We start from the raw sequence: 22122 nt of genomic DNA, 5'->3' as shown, positions 1-22122 counted from the left end.
CCTGGTGCCTCCCGCAGGTCAGCTTAGGCCAATCTGCTTGCTACTTCTCTCAGCCTCTCTCTCAAATCTTTCTTCGGTACTAGTTCTACATTCCTTGAGTGTCCAAGAACCCGATGTTGGCCAACTAGATTAGACCAGCTTCAGGATGGTCCCTAGTAGACTTGCTCAGAAGGAAGGAATAGAGACATGGTGGGGCACGGTGGAGGCAGCCCCAGAGTAGCTAAGACAATGATGGAGCAGGATTGGGCTTGCGGAAGCAGAGAGGGGATGGAAGGGAGCGAGGGAAAGAATATACCTGGATATACGCAGGGGAGATGTATCCATGTGTATAGTATAGATTTCATTTGCATGTTTATGTTTCAATAAAATCTGCTCACAAGCCAAAACTGACGTTTTGGTAGATCAAACAGGATTTTCGGTGTTTCCAGAATTGCAGGGCATGAGGTTCTGGACGAACCCAGGATAGCTGGGAATGCAGGGAACCCTGAATGCCAACGGACTTCAGGAGGAGTCGATTTGATTCAAGCACTTATGTCTGCTACTAGGTGATTTGGAGCAAGAGTCTCAGCCTACAGATAGGGGATTTGTCGGTGCCCCTGTCTTGCCCTGAGCCAGCAGATGCTGCAACCTCAGCACCCGACACAGGCAGAGGCAGGCAGGAATGTGTGGCACAGAGCCTCGGGTGGGCACCAGGAGGCCTGAGTTTAAGTCCTGGCTCCTCTATTTGCTGTGTGACTGTGGGCAGGTCACTCCCCCTCTCTGAGCCTCAGTATCTTCTGTAAAGTGGGCACTCAGCACTGTGGGCCTCACAGCCTCATTAGAGCATGCACATGGGGAGCAGTAATTGTTAGTGATCTCGTTCTGCGGGCCCTGGATCCCCAAGCTGCCCCACTGCCCTCCAGCATGGGCCCTGACAGATGAGAACATGCCCACTAGGCCTGGAGGGAGAGGTGGGGGGGCGAGTAGCCTAGTCCTGACAGCCAGCGGTGCTGCCTGTAGAACCCCACCTCCTGCACCACTGCTCCCCACTCTCCCTGGGTGCTGCCACCCTGCTGTGGCCCTCCACTGTCCCAACCTGAGCACTTGTGACTTTAGCAAGCATCGACCAGGGCCATCTAAGCAGCAGCGCCAGCAAATGCATTTTCCAGAACTGCACTCTCCTTTTCTGTAGTGTACACACACCAGTTGGAAGAGTTGGCAACTCTTAGGAATGGTCCCCACGCCTCTAGGCTCATAGAGCTTCCATGAGCTCACAACTCATACTGTCCCCCCCCCCGAGAAGACTTGAAGTATCCTGCCACCGAACACGGGTTTCTTGAGCACTAGCCTTGCACTCTTAGCTTGTCAGAACCTCCAGACCCTTAGAGGCAGGCTGGTGCCTCCCACGCATGTTAGGACTGGTGAGGCCTGGAGCCACGGAGGGATGCACCCATGGGCCAGCTTCTCTCACCCTCAGGTTGGCCTTTCTATGCAGCAAGAAACCCTGACCTGCTTTCCTCCCAACGCATTCCCATGTAGTGTCACCAGGGGGTGGAAGGCAAAGGCCCTGCCCCAGTCTAGACAATCCTGTCTGTGCAGGACCCAGGTTAGTAAGCTTCATCTGTGTCTCCCCAGAATTGGGCTGATGAGCCCAGAACCCTGCAAAGAAGGGGAAAAGCAGAGGCAGAGCCAAGGCTGGAGGCCACACGCCCGATGGTGGAGGTCACCAGGGCCTCTGGGCAGACCTGGGTGTCGGTGGATGAAGACAGTCACTCGAGCCTCACCTCCTCACTTCTCTCTGGACGGTGCTTCTAAGGACCCTGCCGTGTGACCTCTCCTAGGTCCCTACCCCATTCTGGGCCTCAGTTTCCCTAGTTGTACAGGGAATGGGTCCCAGTTACGGTAAGGTAATGCTGTGACTTTCTTCCTGGACTGCTCCTGTAGGGAAATGGTGAATTCTCTCCGCCCGAACCAAGAGGGTCTCTCTCTCCCTGGGGTGACACGAGGTCAGGGACAGCCCAATGACCTACAAGTGCCCTTGCCACAAGCAGGATATACACACCGTTGCCAACTGCAGACACTTACAGAAAGCACAGCCTTCCCCAATCCGGGCAGGACTGGGGTGTCAAATTATGGTCCTCCCCAAGTATCTATGACTTTTTAACAATAATTCTTTCAGTGTGTGTGTGTGTGTGTGTGTGTGTGTGTGTGTGTCTGTGCATGTCTGTGTCTGTGTGGACTAGCAGTGCTAGTCCTGAGCGCAGCCGGTCTGAGCTAGTTGAATCAAGAAAGGCGGCCTGCGATTTTGGTCAAATGAGCCCTGTTCACTTGTATATTCTATGAGAGTCCTACCAAGTCACCAGTCCCCAGGAAGGCTGCCAGCCCCCCAGACACCTCGAGGGGCGTGGGAAAACCAGTGATGCTGTGTGAAAGCCTGTTCCTGGAGATGGATCCAGAAGGAGAACTCGCCAATGTGCCATGACAGTCGTCTGGGCCTCCGTCCCCCACCTGCCTGCCCTTAACTGCTTCCCCAGCCCCTGGAGGCACCATCCTGGCTGCCAGGCAATGCCTCTATCCCCGGGGCCGGACACCCCCTCAGGCCTGCAGCTTCCCCTCACCCTGCCCTGCCACCGGGCCGGCCCATCCATGGACTCTTAGGTATGGGCAGTGTGACATTGTGGTCACAGAGCTCTCGTTCCCTGTGGCCTAGGTCAGCTCTTGGTCTACCTCATGGCTAAAAGAAATTGTAGTTGAATCCATGGAGGCAACTCCCGAGAAAACACTTTTTCTAGAATGCTCCAGAGAGGTAGAAGATTTCAGAGGTGAGGAAGGAAAGTCCCCACCCAGGAGGCTTGGCAGTTTCCATAAAAGCCAAACTTCCCTTCATCCGGAGGGTGACAACGCCAATGGAAAATACCCTTGAGCAGTAACCCTCAGACACCCTGTCACCCAGCGGGGTCTTGACACCCCTTAGGGTGGCGGGCCGTCAAGTCTGGCTGTCAGGTTGTTAATGTGTCTCTGTTGCCCTGGGCTGTGACTGACCCTGTCCCTAGCTTTCCACATCTCTAAGCAGAGCACATACACAGGGGGACTAGCAGTCACAGCCACCCAGGAAGGTGGAATGCAGCCACACTGGTGGCTCTGGACTCTCATTCGGTAGGCTCTGCCTCCATACCACAGAGCCCCCAGTGAGGCCCTCAGTTTGGCTGATGACCACACATTGGATGGGAGACTCTTATCCCCTCTCCCTTGCTGCCTGGCTCCCGGCTCCCCGGGCCTTCCTTTCACGAGCGCCCCTAGATTGGCTGGGACTCCAGATGTGGGCTCCTTCAGGCAGTGGTTGGGATGCTGATGGGATTAGGAGTGGGGTCAGTGGGGAAGCCCTCGGTCTGGGCCCTAATGGGCTAAGTGAGTTTTTAGAGCACTTGGTGCATTTTAGGGACGTGGCTTCTGGCTGAGCTAAGCTGGGGTAACAACTGGCCATTGATCATCCCAGGACTGGAAACAAGTCCTGGGTCATTTTGAGCCGTGTGGAAATCATGCACCACATGGGGCAGTCATGGCGCTCCATCCAGAAAACCCTAGAGGCTCCTTCTGCCTGCGCGGGTGAGCGCAGGAGCATCTCTCCCCTTGCAGCAAGGCCCCGCTGGATTGCAGTGGCCCTGTCAAGGCTATGGTGACAGTCCTGATTTTGTGGGAGGCGCCCCTCCCCGTTGCTGGGACAGCAACTTGAGTGGTTTAAATGGGGCAAAGAGAAAAGTGGTTGCTTATTGCTCAGTCCCTCCCTCTCTGTTCCCAGCTACAGATCTCTACTTTACACAGTTTGGGGGCCCCTCTTTATAAAAGAGAATACTACATGAAGAGAGCAAAATTAAAATTAAGGGCTCCTGGCTGGCTCAGTCAGTCGAGCATGCAACTGCTGATCTCGGGGCTGTGAGTTTGAGCCCCATGTTGGGTGTAGAGATGACTTAAAAAAAAAAAAAGAACAAAATTAGGTACCGGGTCTTGGAAGGTTTTGAGGATAAGTCTTGAAGCTTAGGCACAATGAGGCTTCCCTTCTGCCTGTAGCCCAGCGATGGGCTAAGACAAATGGCAACAGGCTTTCAAACATGGCAGGAATTTCCTTGCATGAGAAACTCAACAGCTGTGTAGGTGGGAGAAGAATCTAGAGCCACCTGGTTAGTCTCGTGCCTTCTGAAGGTCACATGCTTGTGAATAAGCACATTTTAGCAGCTGAGTGCCAACTTCTGACTCTAAGATCTACTAACTGTCTGCAGATACACCAACCCCAGTTAGGAGAGTTTACAGCCAGGCTGTTTGAGCCCTGACACCTTAGATGCAGAGGCTGGGAGGGGATGTGGGATAAGGGGCATCAGATCAGGCCAGAGACCCTCCCCACGCTTAGGTCCTCCTTTTTTTTTTCTCAAGATTTTTAGAGTGAGGCATGATCGACAAATAAAAATTGAATATATTCAGGTGATACGATGAGATTTTTAAGATGTATAATGTGCTGATTTCATATATATATGCACTGTGAAATAATTTAGGTGTTCTTTCTTTTTTGAATTGAGGTTAAATTCACAGAGCATTAAATGAGCCTTTCTTAAGTGTATCATTCAGCGGCATTTCACTGGCTCACAATGCTGAGCGACCAAAATGGGGATAGTAGGGCCCACGTCACAGATTGGTTATAAGATCACATGAGTTTAGAAATGTAAAGTGAGCACAGTGCCCAGGATGGTGTACATGCCAAATAAATATTCTCTCTCTTTCCACTCTTGAAAATGCAAACACATTCTTGGTGGTCCTAAAATAGCCTTTAACATGGTTTACTCAGCAGCATTTGTCATTCGAGGGAGATCTGCCTTTACTCATTGGTTGTACTTCTGAGGAGCTGTATGCGAGGCTCACTTCTGTAAACCAAATCATAATGAAACGCAACAAGAATTTGCCGTTGGGGGAGGGGGATCTGCCATTGAAAGAAAAATCCTCTTTTACGAAGTGAAAGAGCTGTTACCCAAACTTATGTTTTTTAAAGGTATGCACTTGGGGATATAGGCTTTCTTGGGGGGCAATGAATTCTATTTTTCTTTTGCCCACAAATGCATGCTCATATTCTATACCTCCAAAGCACAGAGCAACAGGAGTGGGTTACAAATGGAAAATAATGACCATTTCAAATATTCACTTCCTTCACTATGTATGGACGGTGTCCATGATCACATCGTGGAATGTGTCACATAACTGAAAGATATCCCCCGCCTCAGTGTGTGCACATGCATGTGTGTGCATGTGCACACCTGTGGGTGATGGTGGTGCTGCTGCCTCTGGTATAGATGATGGTGTTGGTAATGGTTGTAGTGGTAGGGGTGGTGGTGATGATGGAGGTGGTCATGATGTGGTGTGGTGGTGGTGGCGGTGGTGCGATGGCGCAGGGAGGGGGTCCCTAAGGATATATCCTTCTGGCTCTACCTCTCTGTTAGAAGAGCCGTGGGCTGGACCTGAGGAGGAAGACTCCACTCTGAACTAGCAGGCATCTCAAAACTGGGTCCTTGCCATCATTTATAAAGATCTTATTCTCACCCAGAAAACTGAAGCTGAATTACTGGTGGAAACATGGGAGATTTTTGTTTGTTATAATGCTGCCAATAAAATAATTTTATGTCAGATTTAACTACAGGAAAGGGCAAGGCATTTCTCAGTTCCTTAGCTGTCATGTGGCTAAAATAAATAGGATGGACAGCAGTTAGCCACTGTACACTTAGCTCTTTGAAGCCATATATTCAGAAAGCAGATGTTGGGTGTTGGTGTTTGGGGGCTGGCTTCCTGGAGATATTTTATATTGGCCAAGTTAATTGTTCTAAACCCCAAAGGCTTGACTTAAAGGACAAAATGAAGCAAGAGAATGTTCAACTTTCCCGACAGTGTCCCACAGGCAGTCCTACCACTAGACAACCTTAGCACCAAAAGCTCATTCTAGAAGAGGCAGCCTAGAGAGCACGGCCCCGGGCTTCCATCCACTAACTCTGCAGACGAAGCAAGGCCGTCGAGGAGGTCCCAGAGAGAAACCCCTTCGAATGAGCATGCACCAGGGACAGAAGCACTGGAGCGGCCTGGAAGAAGCTGGCATTCTAATGGCACAGACAGCATGCTGACAAGGACAGAGCATTAGCTGTACTCTTCAGGGGCCTGAGGAAATAGTGACATGACAAAGCCTACGTGGCTCCTCTGAATGGAGCCTTTTAGGTGCACATCTCGATGCGGGCCTGCAGGTAGGAGAGCAGGAGCGAGAAGGCCCCAGGGGGAAGCTCGGGCGTGTCCCCCAGGGTGTGCAGGTGGCCAGCAGGCCGGGCACTGCGGAGGGCGCTGGATTAGAAGTTGTCTGCACTGGGACAATCAGCTCCTTGTCTGAAAGGCCTCTCTGGAGGCCAACAGGACAGGGAGCAATGGGAGGTGCAAGAAGAACAGGGAGCAGTCACCGGGGCAGGGGGTGCCCCGGAGCAGGACAGCAGGCCAGCTGTGGCCCCAGCAGAACACCGGGGGGCCTGAGGACCTGGGGTTGGCCCTCAGGGGTTCAGAGGAGGACCCGCCTGCTGGGATGCACCAGCGGCCAGCATCCTGGAAGGGAGGATGGCGAGCCTCCTCTGCAGAGGCCCACACAGGTGACATCTCGGGCTCTGCTGCAGGCCATGCGGTGTCCGGGGCAGTTCCAGAGCAGTCTGTCATGGGCGGGATATGCTAATAAAACTTTACCCAAACACAAGCTGCCCTGAGGCTGCGGGCTGGAGTCTGCCAACCCTTGCCCTAGAGCCTGAGCTGAGCATCTTCCCCAAGGGAAATCCCTTCCTTCCAAATTGCCCTCCCTCAGCCGCAAGGGCCTGCAGGGGGCTCCAGTTGACAAGTGCAGCAGGTGACGTTTTCAGGGCTGGGGGTGCTTCAGTATGTCTATTGTCGCCCGAGTTGGGGGACCACCCCTGAACCGGGCCTGGACTGGGCAAGGCATGCAGCAGTCTCCGATGCCAGCACGTGGGGAACACTGCCTCCTCCAGGGCGCCCATCTGCCCTGCTCTCGCAGCCTCTGTGTGCCCTTGAACAGTTCACATCTCGTCTATCAGGTTCAAGCACACCCTCTTCCTTCCCTCGGGCCTTCAAGGGTCTCTATGATAGTACAGCTCCACCTCCTACCCCGTTCCCTCCCCAGCCTGGTGCTCTGGCCAACCTCGAGGCCCCATGTTAGGTCCACAGCTCTCTGAAAGCAAGGACCATTTCCTCCTCATCTCTGTACCCCCAGAGCACCTAGCCTTGTGACAGGGCTCAGCTGGCATCTGCAGGTTTGAATTAACCATTGGAGCAAAAGGGTTTCCTACAAATTATCCTGCTCTTTCTGTTTCTAAGCACAAGGCCAAGAGACAACTGTTTTTCAGAAAGTGTGATTAAATTCACTAACTGGCCCAATGACCTTGGACACACTCCTTCTCTTTTGTGTGTCCTTGACCTCCTATGTTCATCCCGGGGGCTAGGCTGAATGATCTCTAAAGGACCTTCTGACCAAGAGGGACAACAGCTGCTGCTCATTGATTATTTACTATGTGCCCACGCCTGAGCCTGGGGTAGAATGGGAGACCTGGGGGTCACAGGGGCACCAGTGCCAGTTGACACTGGACGAGCAGCTGGGGCAGGGGAGTGCGAGAGTCACTGGACCCCGTATCACACATCTGTGTGGAGGGGCAGGCTGGCAAGAGGGTGGGAGGTGGTGGCTGGGGCGGCCACACCTGGGCCCACGGTGGTCAAGTCCAGCAACCTGTGGCTCATGGCTGCTTTTCTAACTTTGGTATTTAGGGGGTTGGAAATCTGGTGAGAAGGGAGGAGGGAGATGAGGAAGGAGAAAGAAAAGGCAGGAAGGAAGAGGAGGAGAAGGAAAGGCAAAGGGGAGAAGGGAGTGTGCTGACAAATTATTCTCCGGCCATTGCAGAAATTAAAATCTGTAGCCCAAACCTCAGAAGCGCCTGCTTCCCCCACTCTGTGTGAGGTCTGGAACTTGGCACCCCAGGGGCAGCTGATGACCCAAATATCTGTCTGCAAGTGGAGTTCTATTGAGTTCTCTAGCTGGGGATTTCCAGCAAAAGTAAGAGGCCTCAGCCAGCACAGGCCAGCCCAGAGTTTGGGGAGCCCCAGGTCCTCATTTCCAGGGCTTGCCCCCACTTTGCATATACCCTAGATGGGGAGGATGGGGGGATGCCCGAGCTTCAGCTCAGCTGGGCTCTTCCATTGTCCCTACCTGGGGTCCAACAGAGTCTACGCTCTCCTCTCCTCTGGAAGCTCACCCTCCAGACACCTGTTACCTCAGGCCTAACGTCGAGGAAGTGGGGGGGGCAGGGCCCAGCAGGAATGCAGGCAGGAGCAGGAGCACGAGCTCCCAGATGCCAGCAGAAGCCAGCTGCCAAAAGGCACACTCTCCCGGCGCCCTCTCTTTCAAACAGACAGCAATTTTCAGGTCACCAGTTTGCTGAACTGGGCTACCCAGGCAGGACCCAGATGTGGAACCCGGCGGTGTCGTGCCAGCTGAGCAGCACTCAAGCCTGGCAGGAGAGACCGGTCCGAAGGCCAGGCCTCTGCCCGGTGGCCGCCCTGGCTGCATGTGTGAGGCAGGAAAGGGCCCTTCCTGCAAGAAGAGGAGGAGGGGAGAAAGGGAGCGAGCAGCTGCGTGCTCCGTGGGGAGGATCCCCAAAATAGAAAGGCACATACGCACCACAGGCCTTGACCCAGAATGCTCAGAGCGACAGCACAAATGCAGCCCTCCTCAGCGCAGAGAGGCTGCTGCTGAAACTGGCGTGTCCTCAGGGGTCCTGTGTGTCTCCACCTGAGCTCCAAGGACATGCTTCCCACTGCCTTCTGAGCCAGGGCCAATCTCTGATCATTTAAAAAAAAAAAAGTGCGAACAGCAACAGTACCTTGTGGGCTTTAGACTGCATTCATATCCACATCTTGGTCATCGTTATCTCACAAACCCTGACGTGGGCAGGGGCAGATTATTCACCCTATTTTTCTGGTGTGGACAGAAGCCCAGACACTCATGCAAGATCTCACTAAGCGTCAGAGACAGCTGCCAGCCCGATGAGCTGGTGCCCGGACCACCTGGTTCCTGGAAGTGGGGCCATACACATAGCTCTCCTCTCCTGGGGCCAGCCCTGCATGAAGCGGGGACACTGGGCTTCCTCTCTAGGCTTCCAACTCAGCCCAGGTCCGGGCTGGCTGTCCCTACCTCCCTGTAAGATTTTTAGCCAGCTGGCACACATGCCGGGCTGTAGACAGTGCTGGTCAGAAGGTTCCAGGGAGCCTCCAGGGTGATATAAGGATGCATCCACTCTACCTCTGTTTACGGGCTGTTTCTGCCTCTGGGATGAAATCTCCAGGCCACCTGGGACTCTGGTCCGCTGCCTGAGCCTGAGCCTCCTGAGAGTCATGCCCAGCCTGCAAAAGGCCCTAATGCTCTGGGTCCCTAACCAAGGAATGGGAAGCAGGAAAGGGGGAGGAACATCGGGGTCAGGGCACCTGGATTTGATATCTGAATTTCCAACCTACTGACTGTAACACTGGGCAAGTCCTGTCCGCCATGAGCCCCAGTCTCCAGGTCGGTGAGATGGGGTGAAATACAAATCCCTATCCCCAGGTCACGGGAGCAGATGAGCTAATGTATACAAAGTAGCCTGCACAAATAGTCACTCATTCTCCCCTCCCAGTTTTGGGGTAGGATAAGTAAAACTACAGAGTATGATCGATTTGTTCCCAGGCCTGCAGACCCTGGGAATGTGGTGGGAGGGCCAGAGACAGGCCCTCCGAGCTCAGGAGTAAAGGGAAATTCTCAGGGCCTCACACAGCGCTAATTTCAGGTCTCCTTACTGAGTCTAGTGCAGGTGCCTCCAGGGATAATGCATACAAATCCTGAACCTGATCACACTCCACAGCGGGAGGTGACCAGCCTCCCTCCCACTGGGTGTTTCTAGGGTCACCGTCTAAAGAGGAGGGGGTGACAAAAGAGGGCCAGTATTTTTGCAGCCATCCCAATCTCAATATTCTCCTCTCTCCCCCTTGCTCAACCCCACTTTCATTTAGAGGTGAGAAGAAGGAGAAAGAAGAAGAAGAAGAAGAAGAAGAAGAAGAAGAAGAAGAAGAAGAAGAAGAAGAAGAAGAAGAAAAGAAGAAGAAGAAGAAGAAGAAGAAGAAGAAGAAGAAGAAGAAGAAGAAGAAGAAGAATAGTAGTAGTAGTAGTAGGTTTAGGCCAGTTTGTGGGTGGAAAGCAGGCTGCCCTTGGGGCCACCCAAATGAGGGTTCTTGGTGTATCTCCCCACCTTCTTGGGGGGCACCTTCTTGCAAGTCACTGGTTTTCTCAGGCTTTAGTATCTTTGTCCATAAAGGGAGAATGGTTGGAAAATTCAGAAGGAATCCTGGGCATGCCAATTCACTGTCACCTACAGGGAGCCACTTAGTGGTATTAAATGACAAAACACAGATGAGTAACCAGAAGCGTCTCCTTCCTTCTCCAACTGTGTGCCCTTAACACCCCCACTTGGTCTGGGGCTGCTCTAAGAATGGACTAGGTGGCTGCTCAGAGCCGGGGTATCTCTGCACTTGTGGTGGGTGTAGACTGAGACAGAGGTGACAGGTGACATGTACACCGAGTTCCAGTTCCATGCAGGCTCCAGAGCACTCCCTCCTGCCGTGCTAATAATGTTTGAGAGATTCTCACACTAGGAATCAATCAACCCACCGATCTGGGGGAGGAATGGAGAGCTTAACTTCAAAGGGAAGGACGAAACGTTCTGCCTCCTATTAAAACTCCGTACACTGACGGCAGAGATAGATGCCTTATCAACCTTGGGTGGGTGCCCAAAGGCCCAAAAGGTAAAACTCTACTTTTCTGCGGATCACAAGACTCAGTAAGCAATCATGCTGCTGAATGAATGAATAAATTCTGAAATGGTCCTTGTGCCACTGAGAACCCTCACAGTGGCTACTCCTGCATGATGTGTGCTCAGTGTTTGGGGATTTTCAACGTGCTCTATGACTTTGGCCAAGCTGCTTAGCCTCTTTGAGCCTCAGTTTCCTGGGGATCGCCTTCGTCTCAGGATTATCCTATGGATTACGGGAGATAAGGCTCCCCAAGTGCCTGGCACCTAGTCAGTGCTCAATTAAAGGGGGAGCTATTCTTACTCCTGGCTCATTTGACTTTTGTCCTCGGGGAGTGCAAAGGATGGACAAAGTCCCAGAGCTATTTAGTAGCAGAAGCAAGACTAGAATCCAGGTGTCCTGAGCCCTTAGGATGGTCTTAGGACGTACATCTTCCTACAAGGTGGCTCTCAGTTATTCACATGGAAAGCCCAGGCCTATTTAAAAGACTTCTCCTTTGAGACTGATAGCATTTTTTTAAACAGACCTTTCCTTGAAACGTGTTTTTGTTGTTGCTGCTGTTTGTTTTTTGGCCAAGGATGAGAGAAGCAGGTAAGCTGAGCGTCTCAATCAGATCTCCACGTTAAAGACGCTTGCAGGATGAGGGAGAGTGGTGCCCACAGCCTCCTGGGGCTGGGGCTGGGGTGCCATCCCTGAATGCTAGGGAGCAGCAGGTACAGAGCAAACAGCGGACACAAGAGGTGCGGTTCAGGCCACACTTGGGACGGGCAAGCCCAGCTCCTGCAAAGGACCACCCCCTGCTGCTCACTTTCTGGGCCCTGCAATAACTTGTCTGCACGGCAGGTTTCGTGGTGAACCAACAGGCCTTTCTGCATTTAATCTGTCCATCTCTGTCCCTCTGACCACAAACACCCAGGTTGCTGAGATCCTCAGTGTGTGCAGCAGAGCTCCATGTTAGCAGCGGGTATTGTCCTGAGGCTGCAGAGATTTCATGACCATGAAAATCCAGCTGTGCTCAAGAACTGCCCTGGAAGGACACCTGGGTGGCTCAATGGTTGAGCATCTGCCTTTGGCTCAGGGCATGATACTGGGGTCCTGGGATCAAGTTCCGCATAGGGCTCCCTGTGAGGAGCCGCTTCTCACTCTGCCTGTGTCTCTGCCTCTCTCTCTGTGTCTCTCGTGAATGAATGAATAAATAAATAAGTAAATAAATAAATAATCTAGAAGAAGAAGAAAAAGAAGAAGAAGAAGAAGAAGAAGAAGAAGAAGAAGAAGAAGAAGAAGAAGAAGAAGAAGAAGAACTACTGTCCTGACTGCTGGCTGCTGGCAGCAGTGGCACCCAGCTTGGCCAGACTCTATGCACACCCAGCAGGCCCCACCGGAGGAGTGGGCTCCTTCCGCATCATCCCCTTCAGAGACCACATGCATCTTCCCAGAGGATACATGTGTTCTTTACTGCGAAGAGGACTCATCTGGGAGAGTCGTTTCTGGAGCCTGGGACATATTTTTTCAGATCCCCTCAACTGGGGCAAACCCTTCATCTTCTGGGACAGCGTGGAATTTTGGAAACAGTCACGTCACTCAGAGCTAAGGGCAAAGAACAAGGTGTGCCACAGAGGAAGGAGGACTGATTTTGATCAAGCCCAAGGTGTGACTCTAAAGCAATCAATGTGAATTTTTGGCAAGGCTTACAAAGGGCTCTAAACGGCCATCTGCAAAGAGATGCCAAGCCCAGAAATGGTGTGAGCAATGGCAACTTCTCCCAAGTGAGGGCACAGGTGGCTGCTCCAAAGGTCTATCCTAAGAAAAAGCCTTCCGGCATCGAGGTCTACACTGATTAAAACCAAAGCAGTTACTCGCTAGTCACACTCTTTTAAAGGATGTTGGTAGGGCTCCTGAGGAGAAGGGGAGGAAGATACTTGCAACTACAACCCCCCTCTCTCTCCCTCCCAGGAACACAAACAAGAGTGAAATGGAGAGAAATTGAAAGTCACGCCCAACTGAATCTGGACTCTGGATGCCTCACCAAGAGGTTTTCCTTCTCTGACTCAGTTGTTGACCATAAAAGAGAAGCAAGAAATCTAAAGGGTGATGAGGCTGGACTTTAGAGATTGCCTTCTACGAGATGCCTGCCTGAAGGGCTGGCGATCTGGCGGACAGGCGGCTGGCCAACTGACTGCTCCATGTCTGCCATCCCGTCTGCCATCTCTGTGAGCAGGAACGCTGGCAGTCAAAGTCTGCAAACATCTACGTACTCAACTGGATGCCACATTCTCAATACACTGTTGGTGGGAGACAGCGAGGAGAAACAGAGAAGCCAGATTTCAACAATCCCCCCACCCCCACCCCCCACCCCACACACACACCTGTGCACATCTCAGAATCCTAAACTAAATAGAAAGTTGACTTACTGAAAGTGGCTCGCCCTTGGAATCAATCGGAGAGGCCAAGGCCCTCTAGTTATGTGAAATGACATTACCTCAGAGCCCCGAGCTCCCAGTTCTCTGAACAGGAAGGAAGCAGACCCACGGCTCTATAAGAGCCATTTCCTCTCTGCTGTATTAATTTCAGAGATTAAGTAAGCCACTCCTCTGTGGACCCAATACACTGAGATAACAGCCATTGTGTTTGCTGCAACTCCTACTAACAGAGCTAATCTCGGTAGACTGGTGATATTGCAGGCTTTTTATGTCAAATTCAACTAACCAGTGGCTCTCATGGTCCCTTCTGTCATCCTGGCTCCTAGAACTACTACTGGAAGCCCTAACCCTTAGTTTCAGACACATAGATGATGTCTGGGCTCCAAGGGAGAAAAGGAGAAATTTGTTGAGCGGGTTTTTAAAAGGACACCAGAGCCAGAGAGTTGAATGGGAATCTCTTTCTGTGCCCTACTCGCTGGTTTCCTCTTCTCAGTGGCACTAGGAAGCTAATGCAATATGTCTAGTGCCCGTCAGTCCTACAGTCCTGGTTTCTGGTAAAAGAAAAAAAAAAGGCTTTTCTTCCCTCACACTCTTCCTTCTTTCTAGCTGAAGGGGGGCAGTGCAGAGATCACTAGGCTGGGATTCCAGATAGATCCTTGGACTATATTTCCTGCTCTTCCAGAAATTCGTAAGGGGCAAGGTTAGCTCATCTCCTACATCTTTTCTAGGTCAGCTTCTAGTTCCTTACATTTTGGGTTGGTTCCCTGCCAACGAGTTTGCACAGAGAATTTCAATAACACATCTTATGTTCAAGTTTAAGATTAGAAGCATTCAACACCCCCCTCCCCCCAATAGCCCATTGTCTGACCGATTCCTGGAGCTTTCTGGGCTCCTGACGATTTCCCACCACGGCGTAATGGGGAACCATGCTCTTGATTACAAGCCGACTTTTCCAGTCATCCATTGTTTGACCTGCAATTTTATTCTTGACTCTCCAAGGCGCTTCCCAAACGACCTAGACACAGGGCTTAGGGAGACAAAAAGTACACTGTCTTTCAGATATGAAGATGAGACCATTGACCCCGTGAATCACAGACTTTCACTCTGAGCACAGGTTTGGATGGAGTCAGCCACATTCCCTTTTATGTCTCTCTCCCCACCCCACCACCCTCATTGAGCCCCTTCCCACCCCCAGGGATGAGGAGCACTTCTGTGAAGCAGTTGGCTGGGATGAGATGGCAGTCCCTGGCCGTAGGGCAGAGTAGAATTCACTGCTGGAGAGCTGAAGGAGGGGTGGAGAAGAAGCCTGATGTAACTAAAATAACACTAGGCTTAAAGGCAGGGAATGTGGAACTTAGGTCTGGCTTTTTTGTGCGTGTGGTATGCAGTGAGATCAGGGAAAAGACTCCTCTGTTCTCTGACACAAATTTCCTATGTGAAAACCATGGTGGTTGGACCAGGTGATGGCTTAAGGACCCCTCCACTCTGCTAGAGGTAAGCCTTAAGGCCCACTGAAGAAGCAGCTCCCAACTCTTGGCCCCATAAACACCCAGACAAGTGAGCTCACTAACAGTTTATAGCCTGACAGTCAGTGGGGGGAAGCAATGGGTGTTGGAAGGGGCTCATGGAACCCTGGTGTACTAGTTTACAAAAAGCTAACCAAGTAGATGGTGACCATGTCTACCCCAGTGTAAGCCTTCTGTGACAAATGAGCAGACCTGTGCTAAACCAAGTAAAGTTTTTTTTTTCATTTCTTTTTGTCTTTCATGGTGTAGACATGAAATGAGAGCTCTGCTAAGGCATTCACATAGGAGGGAAGCTCTCCTTCTTGGAAATCCCCTCGGCTGCACAAAATCGGGCACTAAAATGTCAATGTCCAGACTTCCGCCTCTGGGAAAATGGAAATGTACTCTTCTCATTTCCCCACTGAGTACAACTAAAACCTCTGGGCATTACATTTAAAACCAACATAAGATGACCCCAAAAAAGTGGAGAGAACAAGGGATTTTGGGACCTGAGGAATAATGTTGTAATGAGTTCTTTGGGTTTATGCCTCATAGACCTCAGACATGGACCTGAAGAAGCTGGCAACCCCAAAATGCCAATGGACACTGACAAAAAGTCTCCAATAAAACCCTACTCTCTTTAGCCAAAGGACCAGGAAAGGGGCAGTCAACCGAGGCAGAAAACTTTTATATAAGAACTGCTCTAACCCAGCTAAACACCACAGAAAAAAGTGTGGTCCCAACAAGTCCCAACATCAGAGGCCAAGTGGAGGCCTAGACTCCACCCCCACCTGGCAGTAATGATTTCTTTCTCCCTGCCCCCTCCCACCCAGGGTGGTATCAGAGGAGACCTAATAGAGGTTCAGGACCTTTGCCTCTGAACAGTGGTAATGAGTCCAGATACCATCATTGTCCATGTCAGTGGAGATCACATGGGGAACAGTAATGATGCACTCTTACCTATCCCAGCCAGGAATGGTATCAATGAAAGCCTAGTAGGGAGCTAGAACTGCTGGGCAGTAATGAAGCACCCCAACCTCCTTGGTGTCATTAAAGGCTAAGTGGAGAACCTGGCAGAAATGAGATGGTGCTCCATTTCCTGTCAAAGCATTGCCAGAGGAAGTCAGTTAAAACCGAAGATCTAAATAAGTGCTGAAATAGGGGAACTGTCAATCCAGAATCTTATACCTAGTGAAAATATGCTTCAGGTATGGAAGGGGAATCAAGAGATTCTGAGATAAAGGAAAACTAAGCGGATTTGTTAGTAACAGACCCCTCGTAAGAGGATGGATAAAGGACATTCTCTAACCAGAAAGGAAGTGATCAAAGAGAGAATTTTGGACACCACCAAGGAAGAATGAACAATGGAGAGAAAAAATATGGGTAAATCAAATAGATTTTCTTTCTCTCAAGCTTTCTAAATAATATCTTATGGCTGAAGCACCAATTATAACATTGCATGCTGCAGTTCTAAATGTTATGTGGAAGAAACACTTAATTACATTATAAATAGGGGAGGCTAAAGAGGTGGAAAGAGAGTTAACTTCCATACTTCACTCAAACTGGTAAAATATTGACATTAGTAGACTATTACAAGTTATTTATATAAGACACAATACCTAGAATAACTACTAAAAATTGCATACAAAAAGATGCTTGCAAGGACACTATACATGAATCAGCAAACAGAATTTCAAAAAATGTTCAAGTAGGGACTCCTGGGTGGCTCAGTGGTTGGGCATCTGCCTTCGGCTCAGGGCATGATCCTGGGGGCCCAGGATTGAGTCCCACAATAGGCTCCCCACTGGGAGCCTGCTTTTCCCTATGCCTGGGTCTCTGCCTCTCTTCCTGTGTCCCTCATGAATAAATAAATAAAATTAGAACAAAAAATAAAAATAAATTGGTAGCATTAAGCACTAACTAACTACCAGTAGGTTTACTAAAATGAACATGATCTAGGGCATCTGGATGGCTCAGTTGATTAAGCAACTGACTTTAGCAAAGGTCATGATCTTGGGGTCCTGGGTTTGAGCCCTGCATTGGAATCCCTGCTCAGCAGCAAGTCTGCTTGTCCCTATCTCTCTTCCCTTTCTCCCACGTATGCACTCTCTCTCAAATCAATAAATAAAATCTTAAAAATATGAAAATGATTTAAATCTACCAATTAAAAGACAGACATTAGCATAGTGAATAAAAAAACAACATGATTCAACTATATGCTGTCTATGAGATGCTCATCTCAAATATAATGATATGAATAGTTTGAAAGTAAAAAAGACGAAAAAATATATATATCATGCCAATGTTAATAAAAAATAGTAATGAGGTAGCTCTGGTATTAGTAGACAGAGTAAACTTCAGAACAAAGAAAATCACTAGAGACAGAGAAGGGCATTACATAATGATAAAAGAGTCAATCCACCAAGAAGACACAATAATCCTAATTGTGCACACATCAAACAACAAAGTTGCATGACATATGAAGCAAAAATCAAAAGAACTGAAAGGAGAAATAGAAAAACTCACATTTAGAGTGGAGACTTCAACTTCCTCTCCCAACCACGGATAGAACTAGACAGAAAATCAATACAAAGAACTCAACATCATCATCTAAACAGGGTCTAATTGACTTTTATGGAACACTTCACAAAAAAAAAACCCAGTAAAATTTGCATTTTTTTCAAGCACTCAAGGATATATAACAAGATAGATATATTTTAGACAATAAAACAATCTACAATTAAAGAATTGAGATAGTATGTGGTGTTTTCTCTGACCATAGTGAGATCAAATTAGGAAACAACAACAGAAAATCTCTAAACACTTGGAAACTAAACAACACACTTAAAAAAAACTTTCTGAGTCAAAAAGGAGGTCTTAATAGAAATTTTAAAATACATTGAACTCGGGGAACCTGGGTAGCTCAGTTGGTTAGGCATCTGACTCAACCTCAGCTCAGGTTTTGATGTCAGAGTCATTTGTTCAATACCCACGTTGAGCTCCATGCCCAGCATGGAGCCTACTTAAAAAAAAATACATCAAACTGAATGAAAACGAAAATACAATATATCAAAATTTATAGGACACAGGTAAAGCTGAGAGGGAAATTTATAGTACTAAATGCTTACAATAGAAATGTGGGAGAAGTCTAAAAACAGTAAGTTTCTAATTAAGGAACCATGTAAAAGAAGAGTAAAATAAACCCAAAACAAAAAGAAGGAAGGAAATATAAAGAATAGATTTTGATGCTGGAATTATATCGAAAACAGAAAAAAAAATAGTGAAACCCAATGGAGGAAAGGTGGTTCTTAGGCAAAATAATAAAATTAATAAGCACCTAGAAAGACTGACAAAGAGGAAAGAGGGAAGACACAAATTACCAACATTGGAATAAAAAAGAGAATGTTATTAATGATTCTGTAGACATGTAAAGAATAATAAGGAAATACTACAAGTATCCATTTTAATTTGAAAATTAGGTGAAATGGGCCAATTATTCTAAAAGCACAAACTACAAAATTTACCCAATATAATTATTAAAGAAATTAAATGTATAATTTTAAAAAACTCCAGAAAATGAGAATTCCAGGCTCAGACAGTTTCACTAGAATTATACCAATTGTTTAGAGAAGAATTAGCACCAATTCCACATAATCTCTTCAGAAAATAGAAGAGGAAGGGATACTTCCCTACTCACTGTGTTACCCTGATGGTAAAAATGAAAAATGTACAAAGAAGACTACAGACTAATATTTCTCATGCACATAAACAAAAATCTGTAACAAAGTTTTAGCAGTTTATGAGAAGAATTATACATTATGATCAAGTCAGGTTTATTCTAGGGATGCATGGCTGATTTGGCATTCAAAAGTCAACACACATTATCCATCATATCAACAAGCAAAATAAAAAAAAATCATATGATCACCTCAAAACAATGTTGAAAAAGAACAAAATTCGAGGAGTCATACTTTCCAATCTTAAAACTTATTGCAGGGCAGCCCAGGCGGCTCAGCGGTTTAGCGCTGCCTTCAGCCCAGGGCCTGATCCTGGAGACCTGGGATCGAGTTCCACATCAGGCTCCCTGCATGGAGCCTGCTTCTACCTCTGCCTGTGTCTCTGCCTCTTTCTCTCTCTCTTCCTCTCTCTCTCTCTCTCTCTCTGTCTCATGAATAAATAAAATATTTTTAAAAAATAAAAATAAAACTTATTGCAAAACTCCAGTAATCAAAACAGTGCTACTGGCATAAGGACAGAAATATATGCCAATGTAATAGACTTGAGAATCCAGAAATAAACCCATAAGTCTATGGCCAATTGATTTTCTAAAAGGGTGTTAAGACTATTCAGTGAAGGAAAGGATAGTCTCTTTAGCAAATGGTGCTGTGACAAATGGATAGTCCCATGCAAAGGAATGAAGTTGGACCCCTTACCTCACACAACATACAAAAATCAGCTCTAAAGAGATCAACCTAAACATAGGAGCTAAAACTATAAAACATGTAGTAGAAAATATAAGAAAAAATCTTTATAACATTGGATTTGGCAATGGAGTCTTAGACATGACACCAAAAGCATGAGCAACAAAAGAAAAAAATAGATAAATTGGACTTCAACAAAATAAAAAACTTTTGCACATCGAAGAACATTATCAAGAAAATAAAAAGACAGCCCACAGAATGAGAGAAAACTATTGAAAATTATATATCTGATAAGGAACTAATATTAATTAGAATGTATAAAGAACTCTTATAACGCAACAATGAAAAGACAAACAACATGATCTAAAAAATGGACAAAAGACTCGAATAGGGATTTTTCCAAAGAACAAATATTTATGGCCAAGAAGCTCATGTAAGGATGCTCAATACCATTAGGCTTTAGGGAACTGCAAATCAAAACCATGATATACCACCTCCCAATCATTAGCATAATTAAAGAAAGGAAAATAACAAGTACTGGCAAGAATGTGGCGAAATCAGAACCCTTATACATTCCTGATGAGAATTTAAATGTTACAGGTGCTGTGGAAAACAGTTTGGCAGTTCCTCAAAAAGCAAAATGTAGAATTACCATCTGACTTTGCAAATCCACTCCTAGGTATATATCCAAAAGAATCAAAAATAGAGACGCAAACACTTTTACACAACGTTCTTATGTGCATCATTCATGATAACCAAAAGGTGGAAATAACCCAAATGTCCATCAATGTATAAATGGATAAGCAAATTTTGGTATGAACATACCATGGACTGTTACTCTGCCATACAAAGGAATGAAGTACTGACAAAGCTGTGACATGGATGAACCTTGACAACATTACACTTAAAAGAATCCTGTCGTACGTAGTCTCATATTGTATGAAATTATATGAAATATCCAGGATAGGTAAAAGCAAAGAGACAGAAATCAGATTGGTGTTTGCTAGGGGCTGGGGGGAGGGGAGGATGGCAAATGACTGCTTAATGCATATGGAATTTTATTTTAGGGTGATGTAAATGTTTAGGACCTAGATTGAGGTGATGCTTTAGTAAGTTGTGAATGGATTAAACGACACTAAATTGTTATGCAACTTTCACCTTTAAAAAAACAGGAACAACAGTAAATACTGGCAATGATGGGAGAAACTGGATCACCCATGCATTGCTGGTGGCAATGAAAAAGTCACTCTGCAAAAAAAGTTACTGCAAAACTGTTTGGCGATTTAACAACTAAACACACAACCATTAGATGACCCAGCAATTGAACTCCCGGGTATTTATCCTAGAGGAATGAAGACTTGTGTCCATATAAAAATTTGCAAATGAGTGTTTAGAGTAGCTTTATTCCTAATAGCCAAACAAGGGAAACAACCCAGAAGTCCTTCAATGGATGAATGGTCAGACAAACTGGTACGTGTATACCATGGAATACTACTCAGCAATATAAAGATATGACTGTTGATCTATACAATAGCCTGGATGAATCGGCAGAGAATTATGCTGAGTGAAAAAAGTCAACCTCCCATATTTACATCCTGTGTAATTTCATTTATGTAACAATATCAAAATGACAAAACTATAGAAATGGACTGATTAGTGGTTGCCAATGGTTAAGGAAGGAGTGGGTGTGGGAAGGAAGTGGATGTATCCACAAGTGAGTAAGATGAGGGATACACGTGGTGATGGAAATGTCCTGTACCTTGACTGTACCAATGTCAGCCTCCTGGTTATAATATCGTACTATAGTTTTGCAAGATGTTATCATTAGAGGAAGTTGGCTAAAGGATACATGGGATCTATTTGGATTATTTCTTTTTCTAAAAAAAATAAGATTTTATTTATTTATTCATGGGAGACACAGATCGAGAGGAAAAGACATAGGCAGAGGGAGAAGCAGGCTTCATTCAGGGAGCCCGATGTGGGACTCGATCCCAGACCCCGGGATCACGCCCTGAGCCAAAGGCAGATGCTCAACCGCTGAGCCACCCAGGTGCCCTATTTGGATTATTTCTTACAACTACATGTTCATTTACAATGATCTCAAAACAAAAAAACTTCTATTAAAACCATACAATCATATAATTTGATGCAGAGAAAGCACTTCACAAAATTCAACATCCGTTCATGATAAAAACTCTCAGAAAACCAGGAGTAGAGGAGAGCTCCCTCAACTTGATAAAGAATGTCTATAATAAACCTGCGGCTAACATCACACTTAATGATTAAAGAATAAATGCCTTCCTACAAGACTGTTAACAACAAGGCAAGGATGTCTACTCTTTTCACCTCTTATATCAAATCTATACGTTGTACATCTTAAATTTAAACAATGTTGAGTGTCAAATGTATCTCAATTTAAAAATCAAAAAACAAAACAAAACAAAAACAGTACTGGGAAGTTCTAGGTAGGCCATTAAAATAAGAAAATGAAATGAAAGGCATACATGTTTTAAAAAAAAAAAAGAACTATCTCTATTTGTGCTTGACACAATTGTCTACATGGAAAATCTTAAGAAACTTACAAAGAAACTCCTAGAACCAAGAAGAGAGTTCAGGAAAGTCTCAGTATACAAGATGAGTGAATAAAAATCAACAGCATTTGTATGTACCATCAATGAATAAATGGACACTGGGATTAAAAATACAGTATCATTGGGGTGCCTGTGTGGCTCAGTCAGTCGGTTAAGCTCTGACTCTTACTTTCGGCTCAGGATGTGATCTCAGGGTCGAGAGAGCCTGCTTGGGATTCTCTCTCCCTCTCCTCCTGCCCCTCCCCCTTCCCCGCAAAATATAATACCATTTACTATTGCCCAAAAACTTGCCAGGTGA

At 47.1% G+C, this 22122-nt stretch overlaps 1 protein-coding gene across 9 annotated transcripts in view; it reads right to left on the bottom strand.

Annotated features, from left to right (window-relative positions):
- Positions 1-22122, bottom strand: part of MAMLD1 (mastermind like domain containing 1) — a 119521-nt gene that overhangs the window by 44318 nt on the left and 53081 nt on the right. For 5 of the 9 annotated variants that reach the window (XM_025985832.2, XM_025985834.2, XM_072744581.1 and 2 more), the window contains one exon: positions 14176-14334. The exons of 1 other annotated variant lie outside the window; for it this stretch is intronic. In XM_025985832.2, the coding sequence (XP_025841617.1) occupies positions 14176-14271 (96 nt within the window). In that variant the 5' untranslated portion in view covers positions 14272-14334. Of the gene's footprint in view, positions 1-14175; positions 14335-17338; positions 17384-22122 lie in introns of all 9 variants that reach the window. 3 more of the 9 variants (XM_072744580.1, XM_072744584.1, XM_072744579.1) reach the window with 1 other exon arrangement.

The sequence above is a fragment of the Vulpes vulpes genome, chromosome X (genome assembly GCF_048418805.1).
Source record: "Vulpes vulpes isolate BD-2025 chromosome X, VulVul3, whole genome shotgun sequence".
Lineage (NCBI taxonomy): Eukaryota > Metazoa > Chordata > Mammalia > Carnivora > Canidae > Vulpes > Vulpes vulpes.
This window is presented reverse-complemented; position numbering and strand designations above follow the sequence as displayed.